Here is a 17,461-nt window from a genome sequence, read left to right on the forward strand (position 1 = left end):
AGTGTGATAAGCTTTACTGACGATCCCGAACTCGTAATCACCTCAAAATCTATAAGACAAAATAAACAAACACAAACGCATACAGTAAGCATTTTAAAGTTTAGTAAGTCAATAGCATAGATAAAATTTAACAAATAAAATAAAAGAGCAATTAACTTATTTATAAGGATATTATACATCTCTTGGTTACACTTTCAATTCCATATACCTTTCTATTAATCTAAACATACCTTAATTCATTCATATATAAATATATATATAAGCCTTCGTTATGGTAGCTTAGTTATCAACTAAGCCAATTTACATCTCTAAATAAAATTGATAACTTATAATATTACAAACACTTATGATATTTCATTCCGAATAGACAACTTACATTATTTCCATTCATTCATTTAATTAATACATACTTGCAGATATAATTCATTCACATGTCCGACTACATTTAAAATTACATTACAAGAACTTTCTGAACACACGTTTTAAATAAATTCACCGGCACATAGCCTGCTAGGCTTAAAGCCTGATTTCGTACATCGGCATTAAACCTGCTAGACGTATAGTCTGAATATTTCACCGGCATTACGCCTGCTAGACGTATAGTCTAAATATTTCACCGGTATTAAGCCTGCTAGGCAAAAGCCTGAAAATCTCAAATACAAAGACTATCTTTCGTATAGTTATTTATAATTACATAAGTCTTACTCATTAACTGCATATCTGTAACATTGAATTATATTCAATTCTTCATAGTAAACTTACATTCGGACCACATAGGTATAACTAAAAAAAAAATTACATTCAGCACAAATGATTTTGTAATCTATGTTCGAACCCCTTATGCCTATAAAATTCATACATTAATTTTCCAGCTCAAGAACATGAATATACGTATATAACTATGTTCTAACCATATGCACAAAATATATGTAATTCATAGTATTTAAATTTTATTACAAGAACTTGTAATATACTTTAGAACTATATCTTTAACTTATAACTTAAATTCAATCCAAAGAATTAAGCCTTACATTCAATTTACACATCTATGTATATTTATTTCACCATTTGTTTGAATCATTGAATTTATAGCATATTTAGCTAACATACATGAAACGTAAATCATTAACATCAACTTATCAATATTAATTCTTATATTCAGCTATAATATAGGTAAATTACAAGGTTTTATTTAATTTACACATTTTAAGTTCTAACTTATCATAGTATGGTAAATAAATGTATATATATTCAATTTAGCTAACATTTACTTGCTAATTGACTTACCTCGGATGTCGGCGGACACAATCGACAACTCGACTACTTTTGTTTTCCCCCGATCCAATTCTGTTTTCTTCGTTTCTTGATCTAAACATATTCACATTTAACATTTTTATTCATCAAAACATTCAATTAAATCCAAAAATACATAAATGGGTAAATTACCATTTTGCCCCTAACATTTTACATTTTTTTTCAATTTAGTCCATTTTGCACAAAACACAAAATACACAAAATTTGCCCACACTATGCTAGGGCCGAATATTCATAGGCTTCATACAAGTCCACACATTTCATTTATTTCACATTTTAGTCCCTCAAAAATTTATTTTCACAATTTTAACCCTAATTACTCAATTTCACCAAACATTCAAAGACAAAACATGTTAATCCTTTACATATCTTTCATATTTCATCATCAACTATCACAAAGCTCAAGCATTCATCAAAGGCATATCTCTAAATCACCATCAAATTCTAAAATTAAAGTATGGGTCTTGTAGTACACAAAGCAACGATCTCAAAAACGTAAAATTTATCAAAAACCGAAACCAAAACATACCTTAATTTTGCTATGGAAGTGCCGAAACTTTAAAAAGTCATGGAAGGTTTCTTCATTTTCACTATTCGGCTAAGAAAGAAGAAATATTCATCTTTTCATTACTTATTTTTAGTTATAATATTATAATTTACTTAATGACTAAATTAACCTTAATTAAATAAATTATAAATCATATAACTTAAGGGCAATATTGACCATTGCCGGCAACTATCTACTATATGGCCTAATTGCCATTTAAAACCCTCATTTTTGAAAGACAACAACAATTGGGTGCTTTTAAGTTTGACCTTCTAAATTTTCATTTTACGCGATTAAGTCATTTTATCAAATTGAGCACTCAAACGATCAAATTTTTATACGAAATTTTCACACATATTAATTCACATACTGAAAATACCAAAAATAATTTAAAAATATTTTTCTGACTCGAATTTGTGGTCCCAAAATCACTTTGTCCGATTAGAGTCAAAATCAGGTTGTTACATCGAAACCTCGATTTAAGGCCCAAATGTGTATGTTTTCTATAATTGAAATGAGTTATTGGAAATCTATACTTAAGTTGAATTATTATTCTGTTTTGAAGTTTAAGGTTTTGTTTTGTACAATAACGCTTTGTAACTCTAATCCAACAACGGAGACAGATTAGGGGTGTTGCAGCCCCGATTATACTCGAACTTGTGATCGCATCACAGCCGCCGACTAGGACCTTCACCTAGACTTCCACCCCTGGTTGTATCAAGCATTATTACCCAAAAATCGGATTTCCCCACGATGGGTTCCTCAGGTGATAGTTCTATCTCGCCATGACATATGAAATGCATGTGTGTTTAGGTGCGTTATCACATCCCCAACCCCTTAAAATTATCTAAGAACTTCTGTCGTTTCAGTAAAAAACCTTGAACACTTTTAAAATACCCTAATCCTAAAAAAACCAAAAACCCTAACCCTACAAAAATAAAAAGCTCTAACCCTAGAAAGAGAAAGTGAAAGCGCGTCCAGTTGGGTGCACTTTCTGCACTCTCCTAAAAACAACATATTTTCCTAATTAAAATTTAAAACAGCCTCAAGACATAATTAAAAAAAATTAGCATATTATGCTAATTTAGCCTAATTATGGATAGTTAGCTAACATTAAAAATCATGTGTTTTTTTTTCTAGAAATCATATTTTTATTAATTAGTTATCGTATTTATTATTTATTTAAGATGAAAGTTTAAAAATGTGTATGAAATAAAGGATTAAAGCGATTAGTAAGTCTCCTATGTTTTAAGCTGGAACAAAAGGGTTTGAGATGAGAAAAGGCAGAAGCATTTCAATTTTCATGTGGGAAAAATGAGAGGATGAGACGAGAGAAATAATAGAAAGGTTGGAATTTGGATATTGGAAATGTTATAAAAAGTACTAAATGAGTTGGTCCACACATAAAACGAAACAATAGGGAAAGGGCAGAAACAGAGCCCACAAAAACCAGAAGAGAAAAAGAACACAGCCTCAAAAAGATCGAATCTGACGTAAAAGTAGAGCTACCAACCAAATCTAGCTCCCCTATCTCTAACCACTTGTCTTTCTTATCAACTTGGTCAAATCCCATCATGCTGCCCGTTGCCCCTGCCCCTGCCCTCGCCATCGACTCCCCCCACCCAATTTGTTATTACATCTACATCCACATATAAATATTCACACATTACAAGCTTTACCTATTTTCCTACAACCACTAGTTACAGTTTCTCTTTTTTGCTCATTTGCATCATCCCCATGTCCCCTCTCCATGTTTTTCTAAATCTCTCCATCTAACATACCTATAACACCCTTATTCTTTCTCTATTCTACCTGATTTGATTTGATTTTGTAACTGATGGGACGATCACCTTGTTGTGAAAAGGCTCATACCAACAAAGGTGCCTGGACCAAAGAGGAAGATCAACGCCTCATCAACTACATCCGTGTCCATGGTGAAGGCTGCTGGCGTTCCCTCCCCAAAGCTGCTGGTAACCCCTCATTTCCATGTTTTACCTTTTTGGCTTTTTCTTCCTATTTTCCATCTTTCTCACTTGCCAATTTGGTGGCACCGCAGGGCTGCTTAGATGTGGTAAGAGTTGCAGATTAAGATGGATAAACTACTTGAGGCCTGATCTTAAGAGAGGAAATTTCACTGAGGAAGAAGATGAGCTTATCATCAAGCTTCACAGTTTACTTGGAAACAAGTGAGTTTCCTCCTTGTATTATTTTAGGCTAAAGATGTTTCAAATTTCATCATATATTTTGACAAAATTCATGTTGTTGAATCTATTGCCAGATGGTCATTGATTGCTGGAAGATTACCAGGAAGAACAGATAATGAGATAAAGAACTACTGGAACACACACATCAAAAGAAAGCTTATAAGCAGAGGAATTGATCCACAAACTCATCGTCCTCTCAATCAAACCGCCAATACCAACACGGTCACAGCCCCCACCGAATTGGATTTCAGAAACATGCCTACATCCGTTTCCAAATCCAGTTCCATCAAAAACCCATCTCTGGATTTCAATTACAATGAATTTCAATTCAAGTCCAACACAGATTCCCTTGAAGAACCCAACTGTACAGCCAGCAGTGGAATGACTACAGATGAAGAACAACAAGAACAGCTGCACAAGCAGCAGCAATACGATCCAAGCAATGGGCAAGACTTAAATTTGGAGCTGTCGATTGGGATTGTTTCAGCTGACTCATCTCGGGTATCAAGTGCCAACTCGGCCGAGTCGAAACCAAAGGTAGATAACAACAATTTCCAGTTTCTTGAACAAGCTATGGTGGCTAAGGCGGTATGTTTGTGTTGGCAATTAGGTTTTGGAACAAGTGAAATTTGTAGGAACTGTCAAAATTCAAATTCAAATGGCTTCTATAGTTATTGTAGACCCTTGGATTCATAGGGTCATCTTTTTCTTCTTTCTTTCTGTTTTTAGGAGATAAATTAATGCTTAATTATTATCTTTTTGCCTGCCCACTGTAATCAAAGCAAAATTATAAAACAAACTCTTTTTGATTTGTTCAATTTATAGGTTCAATGAACATGCTATTTTGGAATTATAAAACATAGTATTGGAGCGTTACACAAATTAACCACCATTTGTACAACATGTGGAATGCATCCTGAGATGGTGACTAATCAGTGAGTTTAGGCTGGCAGTGGCTGGCATATATCATCAATTATTTATTACATTTAATGATTTTCAAATCATGGTTTTGTTTTTATTTTTAAGGTTTGGAGGGGCTGACATTTCCTTCTGCACACCCACACACTGCATCTGCGTTGGGAACAACAATTTGTTAAATAAATATCCCACTTCTTTTTTTTTTTTGTCTTTCAACCTTTCCAATTAGATTTTTAATTCTATTAATTTTTTCCTACTTTTTTTTTGTGAGAAAAGAAAACTCTAAATAATTACAAAATCAACGTAGATTTATTCCTATCACTAAAGGTACAAACCATCTCGGGAGGAACGTCAAGAATTTACAAATTGACTTTCTCGATCAAAGCTTGTTTAGCTAAACAATTCGCAACTTGATTTTGTTCTCTTGGAATATACTGCAGAAACCATTGATTTTCCTGACATAAAATATTATGGATTCGCCTAATCAAAGCTGAATTTGAAACAGTGGAAGAGCTTCCGAGAATGCCTTTAACAACTTCCAAGCTATCAGAATGAATGATAACTTGGTCATAGCCCCTTCGTTGAACAAGTTTGAGACTGTCAAGAATGCCCTAGAGTTTCGCATCAAAAACCGAACATTTACCAAGGAATCGATGATATCCAAACAATCCAATTTCCCTCCTTATCACGAACAACGTCCCCAGCTGCAGCAAGTCCAGAACCAGTTGCACTGCCCCATCAGTATTAAGATAAACCCGTTCCTCAGTGGTATGTGCTTCAAAAGAGCGCTCAAGGCATCCAGAAGGGACTTCTTGAGATGAGGAGAAGAAATGGATTGCCCACCTATAAGATCCTTGAACTATTTCTTTTGAGCTCCAAGGTTTGCCTTGATAGATGTATAAATTTCGATTTTTCCATATACGCCAAATAAGCAATCCAAAAAAAACAGGCCCAAATAGCTCCCCCCTCGTGAACCAACCTATTAACGTGCATATTAAGAAAAAACCAATCTTGAGAAAGAATAGAGAAAATATTTGAAAGGTACTTACTTGGATTAACCTGAGCCCAAACATCCTTAGCAGCCAGACAGTCTCGTAGAATGTGTAAAATATCTTCTGAGTGATACCCACAAATGAGACAGGAGGAATCATCCGAAAGACCCCTCCTAACTCTTTCTACATTACTAAGAATTCTTCCTTGTAAAACCATCCAAATAAAGATACGAACCCATTGAAGACCAGGAAACTTCCAAACATTCTTTCATTTCTCATCTCTCAGATTCCAGTCTCCTTCCTTAAAAGCCTTATAAGAAGTTGTAACAGAAAAAGCACCAGACGAAGTGTGACTCCAAGAAATGAAATTCTATCGGGACCTTCAGAAGGATGAGTAGAAGGGATTACCCTTAATAGCTTGGATCACATCTTCTGATAACCAAACTCGGAAAAGATCTAAGTTCCACAAGCCATCATCAGTAATCATCTCATACAAAAGACAATCAGAATTCAAATTTGCATTAGGAGAAGTGTGTCTAAACAAAAGCCCAATATCGGGAATCCAATTGTCCTTCCAACGCTGAATTATGTGACCATCTCCAACAGACCAATGTAAGTTTTCACGAAGTAATGCCCAAATTTTGGAAAGAGACTTCCAGATAAAAGAACTCCTATCCTTATCATTTGGTACTTCGATCTAAACACACGAACCCAAAAAATTTCTTATCAGACACCAATTTAAACCCCAACTTCAACAGAAAAAGATATATTCTAATCTCGGAGTTTCTTCAGACCAAGACCGCCACACACTTTTGGTTGACAAATGGATTCCCAACCTACCAGAGGCATCTTTTTTTTTCCTCTCGGAAGATCCCTAGATAAACTATTTCACCAAACTTTCAATCTCATCGTAAATTTTCCTAGGTATCATCATGGACTGCATGAAGTAGCTCAGAATAGAAAAGAGAAATGATTGGGCTAAAATAACGTGCCCTATTAAAGAGAGATTTTTGGCTTCCCAGCTTTGAAGCTTACCATGCACTTTTTCCACCACGAACTGAAGAGTGCTACTAGTGACCCTCTGGTGAAAAAGAGGAACTCCAAGATAATGGCCAATATTATGAACTCGTTAAAAACCAAATATAGTGTTGATCGTATCCACTGTAAATTCATCTGCGCCTTTAGAAAAGGAAATATTGGTCTTCTTAGCGTTAATTCTATGCCCAAATAACGCACAAAATCTATCCAGAATATTTTTTAAGACTATCATGTCTCGAATCTACTTTACTGAAGATAACCAAATCATCAGCATAAAACAAATGCGAAATAGTAGGCCCGTTTCTAGAAAGACGAATAGGGCTCCACTTTCCTTCCGAAACAGCAGACTGAATCAAATGACGAAGCCACTCCATACAGAGCACAAAAAGGTAGGGAGAAAGAGGACACCCTTAACGAATACCTCTAATAAGTCTGAATTTAGATAACGGAGCTCCATTCCACATAACCTGTATAATAGAATTAGAAATAGAGAACATAATAACATTAATAAGATAATCGGGGATACTTGTCGCTCGGAGAGAAGCGTCAATGAATTCCCAACTAACTCTATCATAGGCCTTCTCCAAGTCAATTTTAATCACTATCCATTTCTGTCTTTTTTGACATCTCATAGTATGAATTACCTCTTGAGCTAAAATAATGTTCTCGTTGATATTGCTTCCTGCAATAAAGCCAGCCTATTCCTGCGCAATAATTTTAGAAAAGATATGCTTAAAACGATTAGTAATTACCTTTATCGTCAACTTGTATAGAACCGAGCAAAGGCTTATTGGTCGAAATTGACCAAAAACTTCAAGATTCTGAACTTTCGAAATAAGAACGATCAATGTATTTTTCAGATCAGGATCAATAGAATTTTTATCGAAGACATTCCTAATCCAATTACAAACCGCTCCCACAATAGTGTCCCACTGCTTTTGGAAGAAAAGGGCATGAAAACCATCACTACCTGGTGCTTTAAGATGAGCCTATCAAAAAGAGCCTCTTTAATTTCCACATTTGATACCGATTTCCCCAAAAAACTAATATCAACTAGATCAATTTGAGGAAAACTGCTAGGAGGTAAAATACCCAAAGGCACAGAAATTTCTCTATACAATATTTGAAAGAACTCGTTAGCCTCTCCTTCAATGTCCTCAGAGTCGTAGATCTAATTACCATCAGAATTGCGAATTGTAGAAATACGATTATTTTTCCTCCTTTGCAAAGTACGAGTATGGAAAAACTTGGTGTTCCGGTCACCCAATTTCAACCAGTCACACATTGCTTTTTGCTTCCAAAGAAGTTCTTCGTGGTGAAGAACACTTTCAAGTTCTTGGTGAAGAAACAAATCCTCCTGATTTAAACGGTAAGAACCAGAATAATCCCTTATCCTCTGGATATTGGCAATTCTTTTGATAAGATCTCTCTTGCGGGTGGTAATATTATCATAAAATGTTTATTCCACTCCTTAATTTTATGAGTGAGCTTACCAAGAAAATCAGATATATTACAAGAGAAATCCCAATTTTCCTTCAAAAATCCATCAAAATCTGGATGTTCAGCCTATCCAACCAAAAATCTAACAGGTCTTCCCTAGGTGAAAGAAATACTCGGATTCAAAACCAAAAGGAGAGAGCGATGGTCTGACTTAATCTTTGGAAGGTGAGAAACCATGCAATTAGGAAAATTATATATCCAGGCCTTATTTCCCAAAGCACGGTCTAATCTCTTAAACAAACATCCCCTATGCCAAATGAAGGGAGGCCCTCTAAACCCTAAATCATAAAGCTCAGCTGAATCAACAAAGTCACTAAAATATGGGCATCTCTTGCCCCTAAAGAGGCCCCAAATTTCTCAGAAGAGGAGAGGATTGCGTTGAAATCACCAATAGCAATCCAAGGGATCTGACCAAGCAGATTTGTAGACCTCAAATCATTCCAAAAAAATTGGCGCACTTGCCTATTGAAACTACCATAAACAAAAGAGATGAAAATAGGATGTGACAAGGGTATTTGCCAAATCTGAGTCAAAATGAATTGCAGATGGCTGCAGACCACCTCAAGGCGAACGGAATCTTTCCATCCTAGCCAAATACCCCTAAAGAAGCCAATCACCTTCACACGGTGAGAATACTGGAAATCCAATTTAGCAATAATGCAGTCAGCCTTGGCCCCACTTACTCTCGGTTCGAGCAAACTAACAATATCAGGTTTATACTCCATATTGTATTCCCGAAAAATTCTAGGGGATTTAACATTTGCACAGCTCTGGTAATTCCACGAAAAGATAGTAATATTTATTAAATAAAATTAAAAAATAGAATATCATACCTAGCTTTCGAGGTAAATATTGCCTTCTAAATTTGAACCTACTCCATCTAGCTCGGCATTCAAATTCTTGTTGAGAATTTGAGGAGATAAGAGCTCCACCATCGCCTCCATAGACTCAACTAAAGGAATACGTGTGTTCGCAGAAGGTTTAAAATGATTCCCTCGACCCCGTAAAGTAAAAGAGGTCTTTCGATTACTTCAACTACCACTGTCTCTAGCACTGCTTATTCGATCTCTAGGACCAGTTAAATTCGAACCCAAAGCCGAATCCAGGACCTCTACTGATTGCGAACCTAATTTAACCTGTTGATTAGCTTGAACATTTTTTTAAAAGTAACTATTGAATACTTACCTAGATCAAGTATGTTATCAGATATAGGAACAATGAGTCCTTCAGATTCATCAAACACGAGATTGTAATGTGCTTTATTTTTTTCCAAATCTTCAACTTCAATATTAGCCTGGTTTCTAGAATCCAAATTGCCTTGACCACTTGCGTCATTAATTGGAGTATTATTTTGTAAACATGCATGCTTCGAACCTGCAGAAGCAGAAGAGGAAAAAATAGAAGCAGGTAATTTAGCCATAGAGCCCCCATTATTATTAATAAAACCACCCAACCCCGTAGGCCTTTTCCCCAAAAATTTATCCAAAAAATCATTGAAATTTTGGCCCAAGCTTTCCAGAGCAACACTGTCCAAATTATCATTCATAACTGTCCCCCTAAATAAGCCCAACCCCACGTTACCCCCATGACTTGCATCAACTAAAAAACCCCTAACACATTTTTTATTAACCCTAGTCTTAAAACTCATTGAATTAGCAGCCACCTCTACATTAGCTTTTTCCCCTACAATTTCTCCAGCAGACAGCCCCGCATTATCACTTAAATCCTTATCCACCATCAACACCAAAAATCTAGACCCTAATGGGTTTTTAGTTTGTTTCGCCAAACCTTCCCCAGAAAGATCCCGCTTCACCCGCCATGATGATTTTCTTTCCACCAATATCCACAGCCTAAACCCCGGTTCCTTCTCTCTGCTTCTAGAACCGTTGTTTCATCGTCTATGTTGCCCTCGTTAGGAAGGGCCACCCCGATCGACAATTCATCACGATTCACCATCAGGTTTTTATCCGTCACAACCGATGGGCACATTTATTTAACATGCCCATATTTACCACAAGCGAAACACACTGTCAAAAGAGCCTCATATTCGACACGTTGGACAGCACCATCAACAATAACCTGCGAAATCAATGGCTTTTCCAGATTAATGTAAACAGCTAAATGAGTAATTCGGCCTCTAGTCTGATTATCAGTCTAGACATCAAGTTTGACCACCTTCCCGATGAGACCCCCAATGGCTTCAATTATTTTTCCGTTTATAGAGGTATCCCGGGAGACTCGGTAAAAGAATCCAGGCTAGCACCACACTAGGGTAAGGTTGTGAAGGTCTAAAGAGTTTAGTCCATAGTTGAACAGTCAGGTATTGTCCATAGACGATCCAAGGGCCCTGAGTCAAAACTCTGTTGTAATCATCAACAGCCTAAAATTTAACCAAAAAATAGCCATTAGTAATATCCATTAAACGAATAGGATTCACTGGTTTCCAAAGAAAAATAATGCGATTATGAAGGGCGTTGTAACCAATTTACGTCCTAGAAGTTTGACGATGATCGTCAATTCTATTTCTCTGAAGAGAATATCCTTAATACGATCCGAGAAGGCAATAGCAGGAACACCGTCAATGATGGTCGTATTCACTTCTCATTCTAGCAACTCAAAATCATTATCACTCATCGCAGAAAGCACAGAACGATCCGAGTCAGAGACTACAATATGTCCCCCAATAGTTTGTCTTTCCATGACATAATCAGTTGTGGATTAGGATCCACAGCCATAGAAGTATCTCCTTCAACGGAATTATCTTTAAACCTCACTTTTTTAGTATTCCGGTCACTATCAGGATGAGGATCACCATTCCCATCATTGCCGAAAATTTTTTAAATAAAATCCTTCCACCCAACAAACATTGGTCAGTTACGTTTATATTTGAATATTGTAATTCCACTCAAAACCCTAAAACATACACTTGTCAGCTTCTTATTTGCACGTGATAAAAATAATACTTAAATATTTAATATATTTTTCATAACTAAAATGAATATGTTTAATATATACATGATATAAAATGTTAATATAATTTATTAAATGAAAGCTTAGTAATATTGGTTTTGGACTTCAACGAAATTATCTCCAATTCTTTTTATATTTATATTTATTTAATTGATTTATAACTATAGTCGTAAACTTTTAAAAGAAATAATAATTTTATCTCTCTCGAAAACAATTTTGTTGTGTTTGTATTATCATATTTCATTTTAACACTTTAACCTATATATTTTTCTTTTAATAAATAAATTAAATAGAATAGAAGTTCACCACGTTAAACAATTGTTTTAAGAGGATACATTTGATTATTTTTTATAATAGGACTCTTCTGACATGATGAAGTCAATAAAAATTTTGGGATTTTGATGAGTATAAATTTAAAGTTACACAATTTTAAGTAGACTTAGACTATAAAATTTTTTGCAAAAAAATGTACTTTTTGAAAAATTTAAGGCATATTCTCGATTGGTAAAGGTGGAGAGTTGAATCATAAAATTATGGTTTTATATTCTACTCCATGATGCCTTTACAACGGTATATCATATGCTCAAAATGGTTGAGTAATGAATGAAAAATTGATGCTCAAAGTAAGCTACTTGTGAATTATGTTGAGAGAAAAGAAAAGCTTAGATCCCATATTGGTTAAACACCAAGTGTGAGATATGTATATATAGAGAACCCACATGAAAGTTATTGAATAAATAAGCTTAAAACTTTGTCTTGCTCACAAGAGGGTGCAAATCCAAACCCACTAGGGTTGGGGGTGCACCCGCACAATGTGAGTGACGTAGAATGTTTGGACTCGTCGGGTTCAAAAAGGACTTGTGGGATATTTTAACTACCGTGAGGGAAGGGTGAAAAGAATCCCCATCATGAAATAGAACATGAAACTGTAAGCTCCCAAGCAGTGGGAGGAGCCTAGGGCTTTGATTGCGTGCCTATTGAAGAATGAGCCAGTGACACTCATAAGTAGTGGTTTGGTTAAGGGAACCCACCGGAGCCGTAGCGAAAGCGAATTTTCATAGGGAAATTTTCATTACTTATGGACCCGAACCTAGGTGATCAATCCATGACCAAGATGAAGCTTGGATGAAACTAAGTGAAGGTCTGAACCGACTCATAGAAATTTCTAAAATTTTTCCATGTTGAATGCCTATAAAAGCCTAATGAATACTGCAGAATTCTTTAGAGACAGAAAGACACACAACGAATTTTTGACTCTAAAATATTCTTTTCTTTTTCCTATCTAAATTTTCAAACATTTCGGTGATAGAAGAAGGCAAGGTTTGTTCGTTGATCACTGCAAAGGTACTACTACTACCACGATCATTTTGTTGTTGGATCTTGGGAGACAGTTGACCAACGTTTCTCCAAGTATCATAGGAGCGACCAAATCTGTCTTGAGGAAACTGTGAAAACATGTATCAACATCTAGTAAAACTCGATTCTCTTATTCGATTTTTGGTTTTCCAAAATCTTGTTTATTTAATGGTTTTCAATTCTGATGTTTTAAATAATTCTAAATAATTATTTATTTTATTTTATTTAAATCTGGTGTTTTTACATAAATATAAATATTTTTTTATATAAATATTTGCATATATTAATTTGTTTTATTTGTATATATAATTATTTATATATATTTATTCGCTAATGTGTTTTGTCCAACAAAATTATCATTTTTTAAGGTTAAAATTAAATTATAAAATTATCACTAAATTTTGGAATGATAAACCGTCGTGCTCTATCGAAAATGGTGATGAAAAATCAAAGAATAGCCACAGCGAAATCCGAAAGAGATATTGCACGAGATTTAAAGGGGGTGACGAGCTTGTTGTTAGTCTCAACTATCCGTGTTCCACAACTCACCGAGAGATGAAAATTTTGCTACTATGTCATGCTTTGCTCGCTAAACATCACATATATGAGTTTAGCATCCTGAAAGGGTCGTATCATTTAAGTGAAGTTTTTGGCCCAAATTCTACTAGTGGAAGGTTTGGGTTCTACCTCCAATCGTTTCTTCTTGAAGCGGGTTTTACCCTTCCCTTCCCAAATTTCATTCAAGATGTTTTGTACAACTTCCATGTGGCATCGGGTCAATCGACAGGTCTTTTTTAGTGACTACTAATCACACCCTGGCATGCGTGCACCAGGGCTATAAATCAACCCAAATACTAATAACAATCTAGCTGTGTACTGCAAGTGTGACAGGTCGAGTTGTAATGTTTGTAGTGCTACAATGGAATACCCAAGTATTCTAAGGATCAAACCCAAGAGAGTTCGAGGACAAAGTGATTCCTATGCAACAAGCATGCAACCAAAAAATCTAGTTAACTACTCGCTAAGTGCTATATTACGACAATTCATAATCGAGGTTAAATTAAACTAATTGGCTACCTACATTAAAAAGGACCAAATTGTAAAACAGTAAAAAATTAAGCAATTAACAATTCAATAAAAAAAGCGATTGGTTGACTTCTATGTTGCTAATTAGTTTTTGGATTAGGGATCTAGAAGGCTTAAACTTTTAATTGGCTCAATTTTACCTATCGGTCACCATTTTACCAAATTAGACGATTTAGTCTTGTTTATCTCTCGACCTCACCAAACTAACTCGGGACAGCCAAATTGGTGCTCAATAGGATCTCCTCTCGTTATCACCTATCTATGTTTTTCCTAAAGGCGTCAATTCTAAGTTTTGAAATTTATTCAATTTAGTCTAGTTTCTACGATTTAGTCTCTGTATCAAAAACTAACCAAGCAACATTTCCATCAACCAACTACCAAAGATTTATTACCTAACATAATTTCCATACAAACAACACAACATACGTTCAAAGCATATATTAAAATAAGCACAAAAACTAGCGTTAAAAAAGCTTAGTAATTTCTTGATGGTTGCTTGAGGAAGATGAAGGTAGCAACAATGGAGATGAAAAATACCAATAAACTTTAGATTTTTAACTAAGAAAAAGGAAATAGAGGTGAGTTATATTAAAAGCTATGGATTAAAATGAAAATACAAAAAAAAAAAAATTGAGCATCAAACTGCAGTTTGCACCTCAAAATGTTAAAAATTTGATTTAGTCCTTTAAAATTATAAAGATATAGACTATATAAAATTTTTGGCTTCACCTTGATAGTATATATTTCTTATATTTGAATCATCCAAATTATAAATTAAATGATGCAATATAAATTTATATTCAATAATCAAAAGCTAAAATAACTTCAATAAACTGCTAGGACAAAATTTAGGGAAAAAAATCAACAGTTAGGTGATAATATTATATAGCTTCCTTTAAAATTACAATTTCATTGTATATATAAAAAAACATTTTAAATTTAATTAACTTATTAAAAATATTAGAATAAAATTAATAATTAATTTTTTTACAAAATATTTAACTAAAATTTGTTTATTTTATTTTTAGTATAAAAATTTTGAATTCAATCAATCTCAAATTTAATTTTTTTTCAATTCAAAACTATTCTAACTTTCAATCTATTTCGATTTTAGCTCATTTCTATGCTTCAAACTCCAAGACTTGCGGGCAACAATAAAAGCATAAGCCGACTGCTAACGATGGGATGGATTATAAATTTGTTGAGTGATATGTAAACGAGATTAGAATTTTAGTTTAACAAATTGCGTGGTTTTAAGTGGTTTCTTTGTTTTAAGTTTGTCTAAGTGATTATATGTTTCAAAAAGGTGAAAATTTTAAAGGGAAATTCTTTAAGGATTTAAAATAAAATAGAAATAAACTTTCAAGTGAAGAAGTAAAAAGTGAGGGAATTAAGCACACCAAATGTTTGAGTAAATGCTCTCAAAGTAATTTCTATTACTTTGAGGAATTACAACTGAATGATTACAAATGAGGGGAAATGTCTTTATTTATAATTGACGATACAGGTTAAATTACATCAACGGTTGATATTGAAACCTATCTACAATATAAAAGTCTCAAGGAATTTAAACTCTATACAATCTTATCTCTTATAATTTACATTATTCATCATAATAACTCTAGCTGTACTGAAGTGTTCCATTAGGCCACTAAAATTTCAAATAGATTGATTTCTCCATTTATTTCATAAATTAAATTAATTCAAGTTATTCAAATATGCTTTATTTAATCAATTAATCTTTAGAGACATTTCGTATGTATTCATCTGATCCGTAACATGTAAGGTATTAAATTAAAGGAAGTCAACGGCATTGGAATGACGATAAGGTTGGGTTTTAAATTAATAAAATGTTAGTTTAACAAAAATAATTGTAGTGAAAGGGAATTAAAGCATATGGGATTGGTTGGATGGAAGAGGTGACATGTGAAGTGGGAAAAGAGGCATGTGAGAAGTTTGGCGTTAGGAAGGTGAGGTAGGTAAGGTTAAGGTAACCCAATCTTCTACTTCTGCATTAAATAATAACAATAATTAAAAGAGAAGAAGTTAGTTAAAAAGTTGGTAGGGTATGGGGTGGGATTTCCATTAGGAAATGTTGGAAGAAGATACGTAGAATAGAGAGCGACTCATCTCATCCCATGTGCCACTACAGTAGGAATGGGATTCCCACTCTCACCCTACAATTATATTAACACAAAAGTAGAGGTGTTCATGGCCGAGTTGAGTCGGGCCGGGCTCAACTAAAATTCAGGCATATTTATTAGGCCCAGGCCCAGGTTAGCCTGAAAAATGGACCTAAAATTTGCTCAAGTCTATCCAAGATAAAAATGATAAAATTTGGGCTCGACTCGGCCTGCCTATATTAATTTTTTATATGATTTTTAAATATATATAACACATCAAAAATATTAAAAACATCAAAATAAATATTTCTCAACAAATTAAAAATAAATTTTAAAAAATATGTAGACTTAAATAACACTAAGATAAATGCAAATGCCTCTAAAACAATAACAAAATTAACAAATGCCTTTAAAATAATAACAAAATTAATAATAAAATAAATTTTATACAATATCCAAACAATAACAACAAAATAGTAGCAACATAATAGTAAAATGGTAGCAAAATAGCGAGAAAACAACAAGAAAATAACATTAAAAAAAATAGCAAATTTTTTTTGTCCTTTAGTGAATTCGGGCCGAGCCCGGGCCAAAAATGCCTACCCTGAGGCTCGGCCCATTTTTTGAGTGGGCCTTATTTTTCCGTTCAAGCTCATTTTTTGGACCTATATTTTTGCCTAAACCCTCCCACATTTTGGATGGGCCTTCGGGCCGACCGGGTGGCCCAACCCATGATCAGGTCTACATAAAAGTACTTAAAACTCTTTTTTAAGGTTTAATAAAAAATTCACTTACTTATACAATAAAATGTATTCATTATTTTTTATCAGGCAGTAAGAATGACCTTCAATTGTTCGATGATATGTTTAAGTTAAGCACAGCATAGCTTACTCGCTGCCTATGACTGCAAGGTGTTTGTTAAAATGCTTGTGAGAAACCGTCTACCTTGTTCTGGCCCATTTCTGGTTTAGCATTTCTGTTAACGGCCCATTTGGTTTCTGGTTTATCAAATTAAGTCTGTTATTGTTGTTATAACGAGTGGTACAATTATAGCTCGTTTGCTATTTTTTTGTTATTGATGATTCTAGAACACCTGAACTCCTATAAGTAGCCTAGGTGCTGCTTTATCATTCTTATGCTATCAATGATGATTAAATTGAGTGTTACACTCACAAGCTCTCTCTCTTTTCTCATGTTCCTTCTCTTTTCTATAATTCTTTATCTGTTATTAATATTTCTTTATTCTACTTCATGAATTTCTGGTTTTTTTATCATTTATGCTTTACTTTCAGATTACTGCACTGTTATTCTTCATACTTCATGTAACATCTAACATTTTCGATAAAATTAACTTGTTCCGGAATGGTTTGAAAAATAAGTTTTTCTTTTTACGAAAGTAATATTAAAATAATA

The 17,461-nt window shown here is 34.2% G+C and overlaps 1 protein-coding gene across 1 annotated transcript; it reads left to right on the forward strand.

Moving 5' to 3' along the window:
- The first annotated feature begins 3,534 nt into the window (after positions 1 to 3,534).
- On the forward strand, positions 3,535 to 4,883 carry LOC105782294 (transcription repressor MYB6). Its single transcript, XM_012606961.2, has 3 exons — positions 3,535 to 3,831; positions 3,918 to 4,047; positions 4,140 to 4,883. Exons 1-3 carry the CDS (start codon positions 3,699 to 3,701, stop codon positions 4,759 to 4,761), a joined length of 885 nt encoding a protein of 294 aa, XP_012462415.1. The 5' UTR covers positions 3,535 to 3,698; the 3' UTR covers positions 4,762 to 4,883.
- The last annotated feature ends 12,578 nt before the right edge of the window (positions 4,884 to 17,461 follow it).

This window comes from Gossypium raimondii, chromosome 13 (assembly GCF_025698545.1).
Source record: "Gossypium raimondii isolate GPD5lz chromosome 13, ASM2569854v1, whole genome shotgun sequence".
In the NCBI taxonomy this organism is placed as follows: Eukaryota; Viridiplantae; Streptophyta; class Magnoliopsida; order Malvales; family Malvaceae; genus Gossypium; species Gossypium raimondii.

Excerpts from the sequence above, each read along its gene's own strand:
- LOC105782294 (XM_012606961.2), top strand. The coding sequence starts at position 3,699 with ATGGGACGATCACCTTGTTGTGAAAAGGCTCATACCAACAAAGGTGCC. Across the intron at positions 3,832-3,917 it reads TTCCCTCCCCAAAGCTGCTG|GGCTGCTTAGATGTGGTAAG; the intron begins GTAACCCCTCAT and ends GTGGCACCGCAG. Across the intron at positions 4,048-4,139 it reads CACAGTTTACTTGGAAACAA|ATGGTCATTGATTGCTGGAA; the intron begins GTGAGTTTCCTC and ends ATCTATTGCCAG.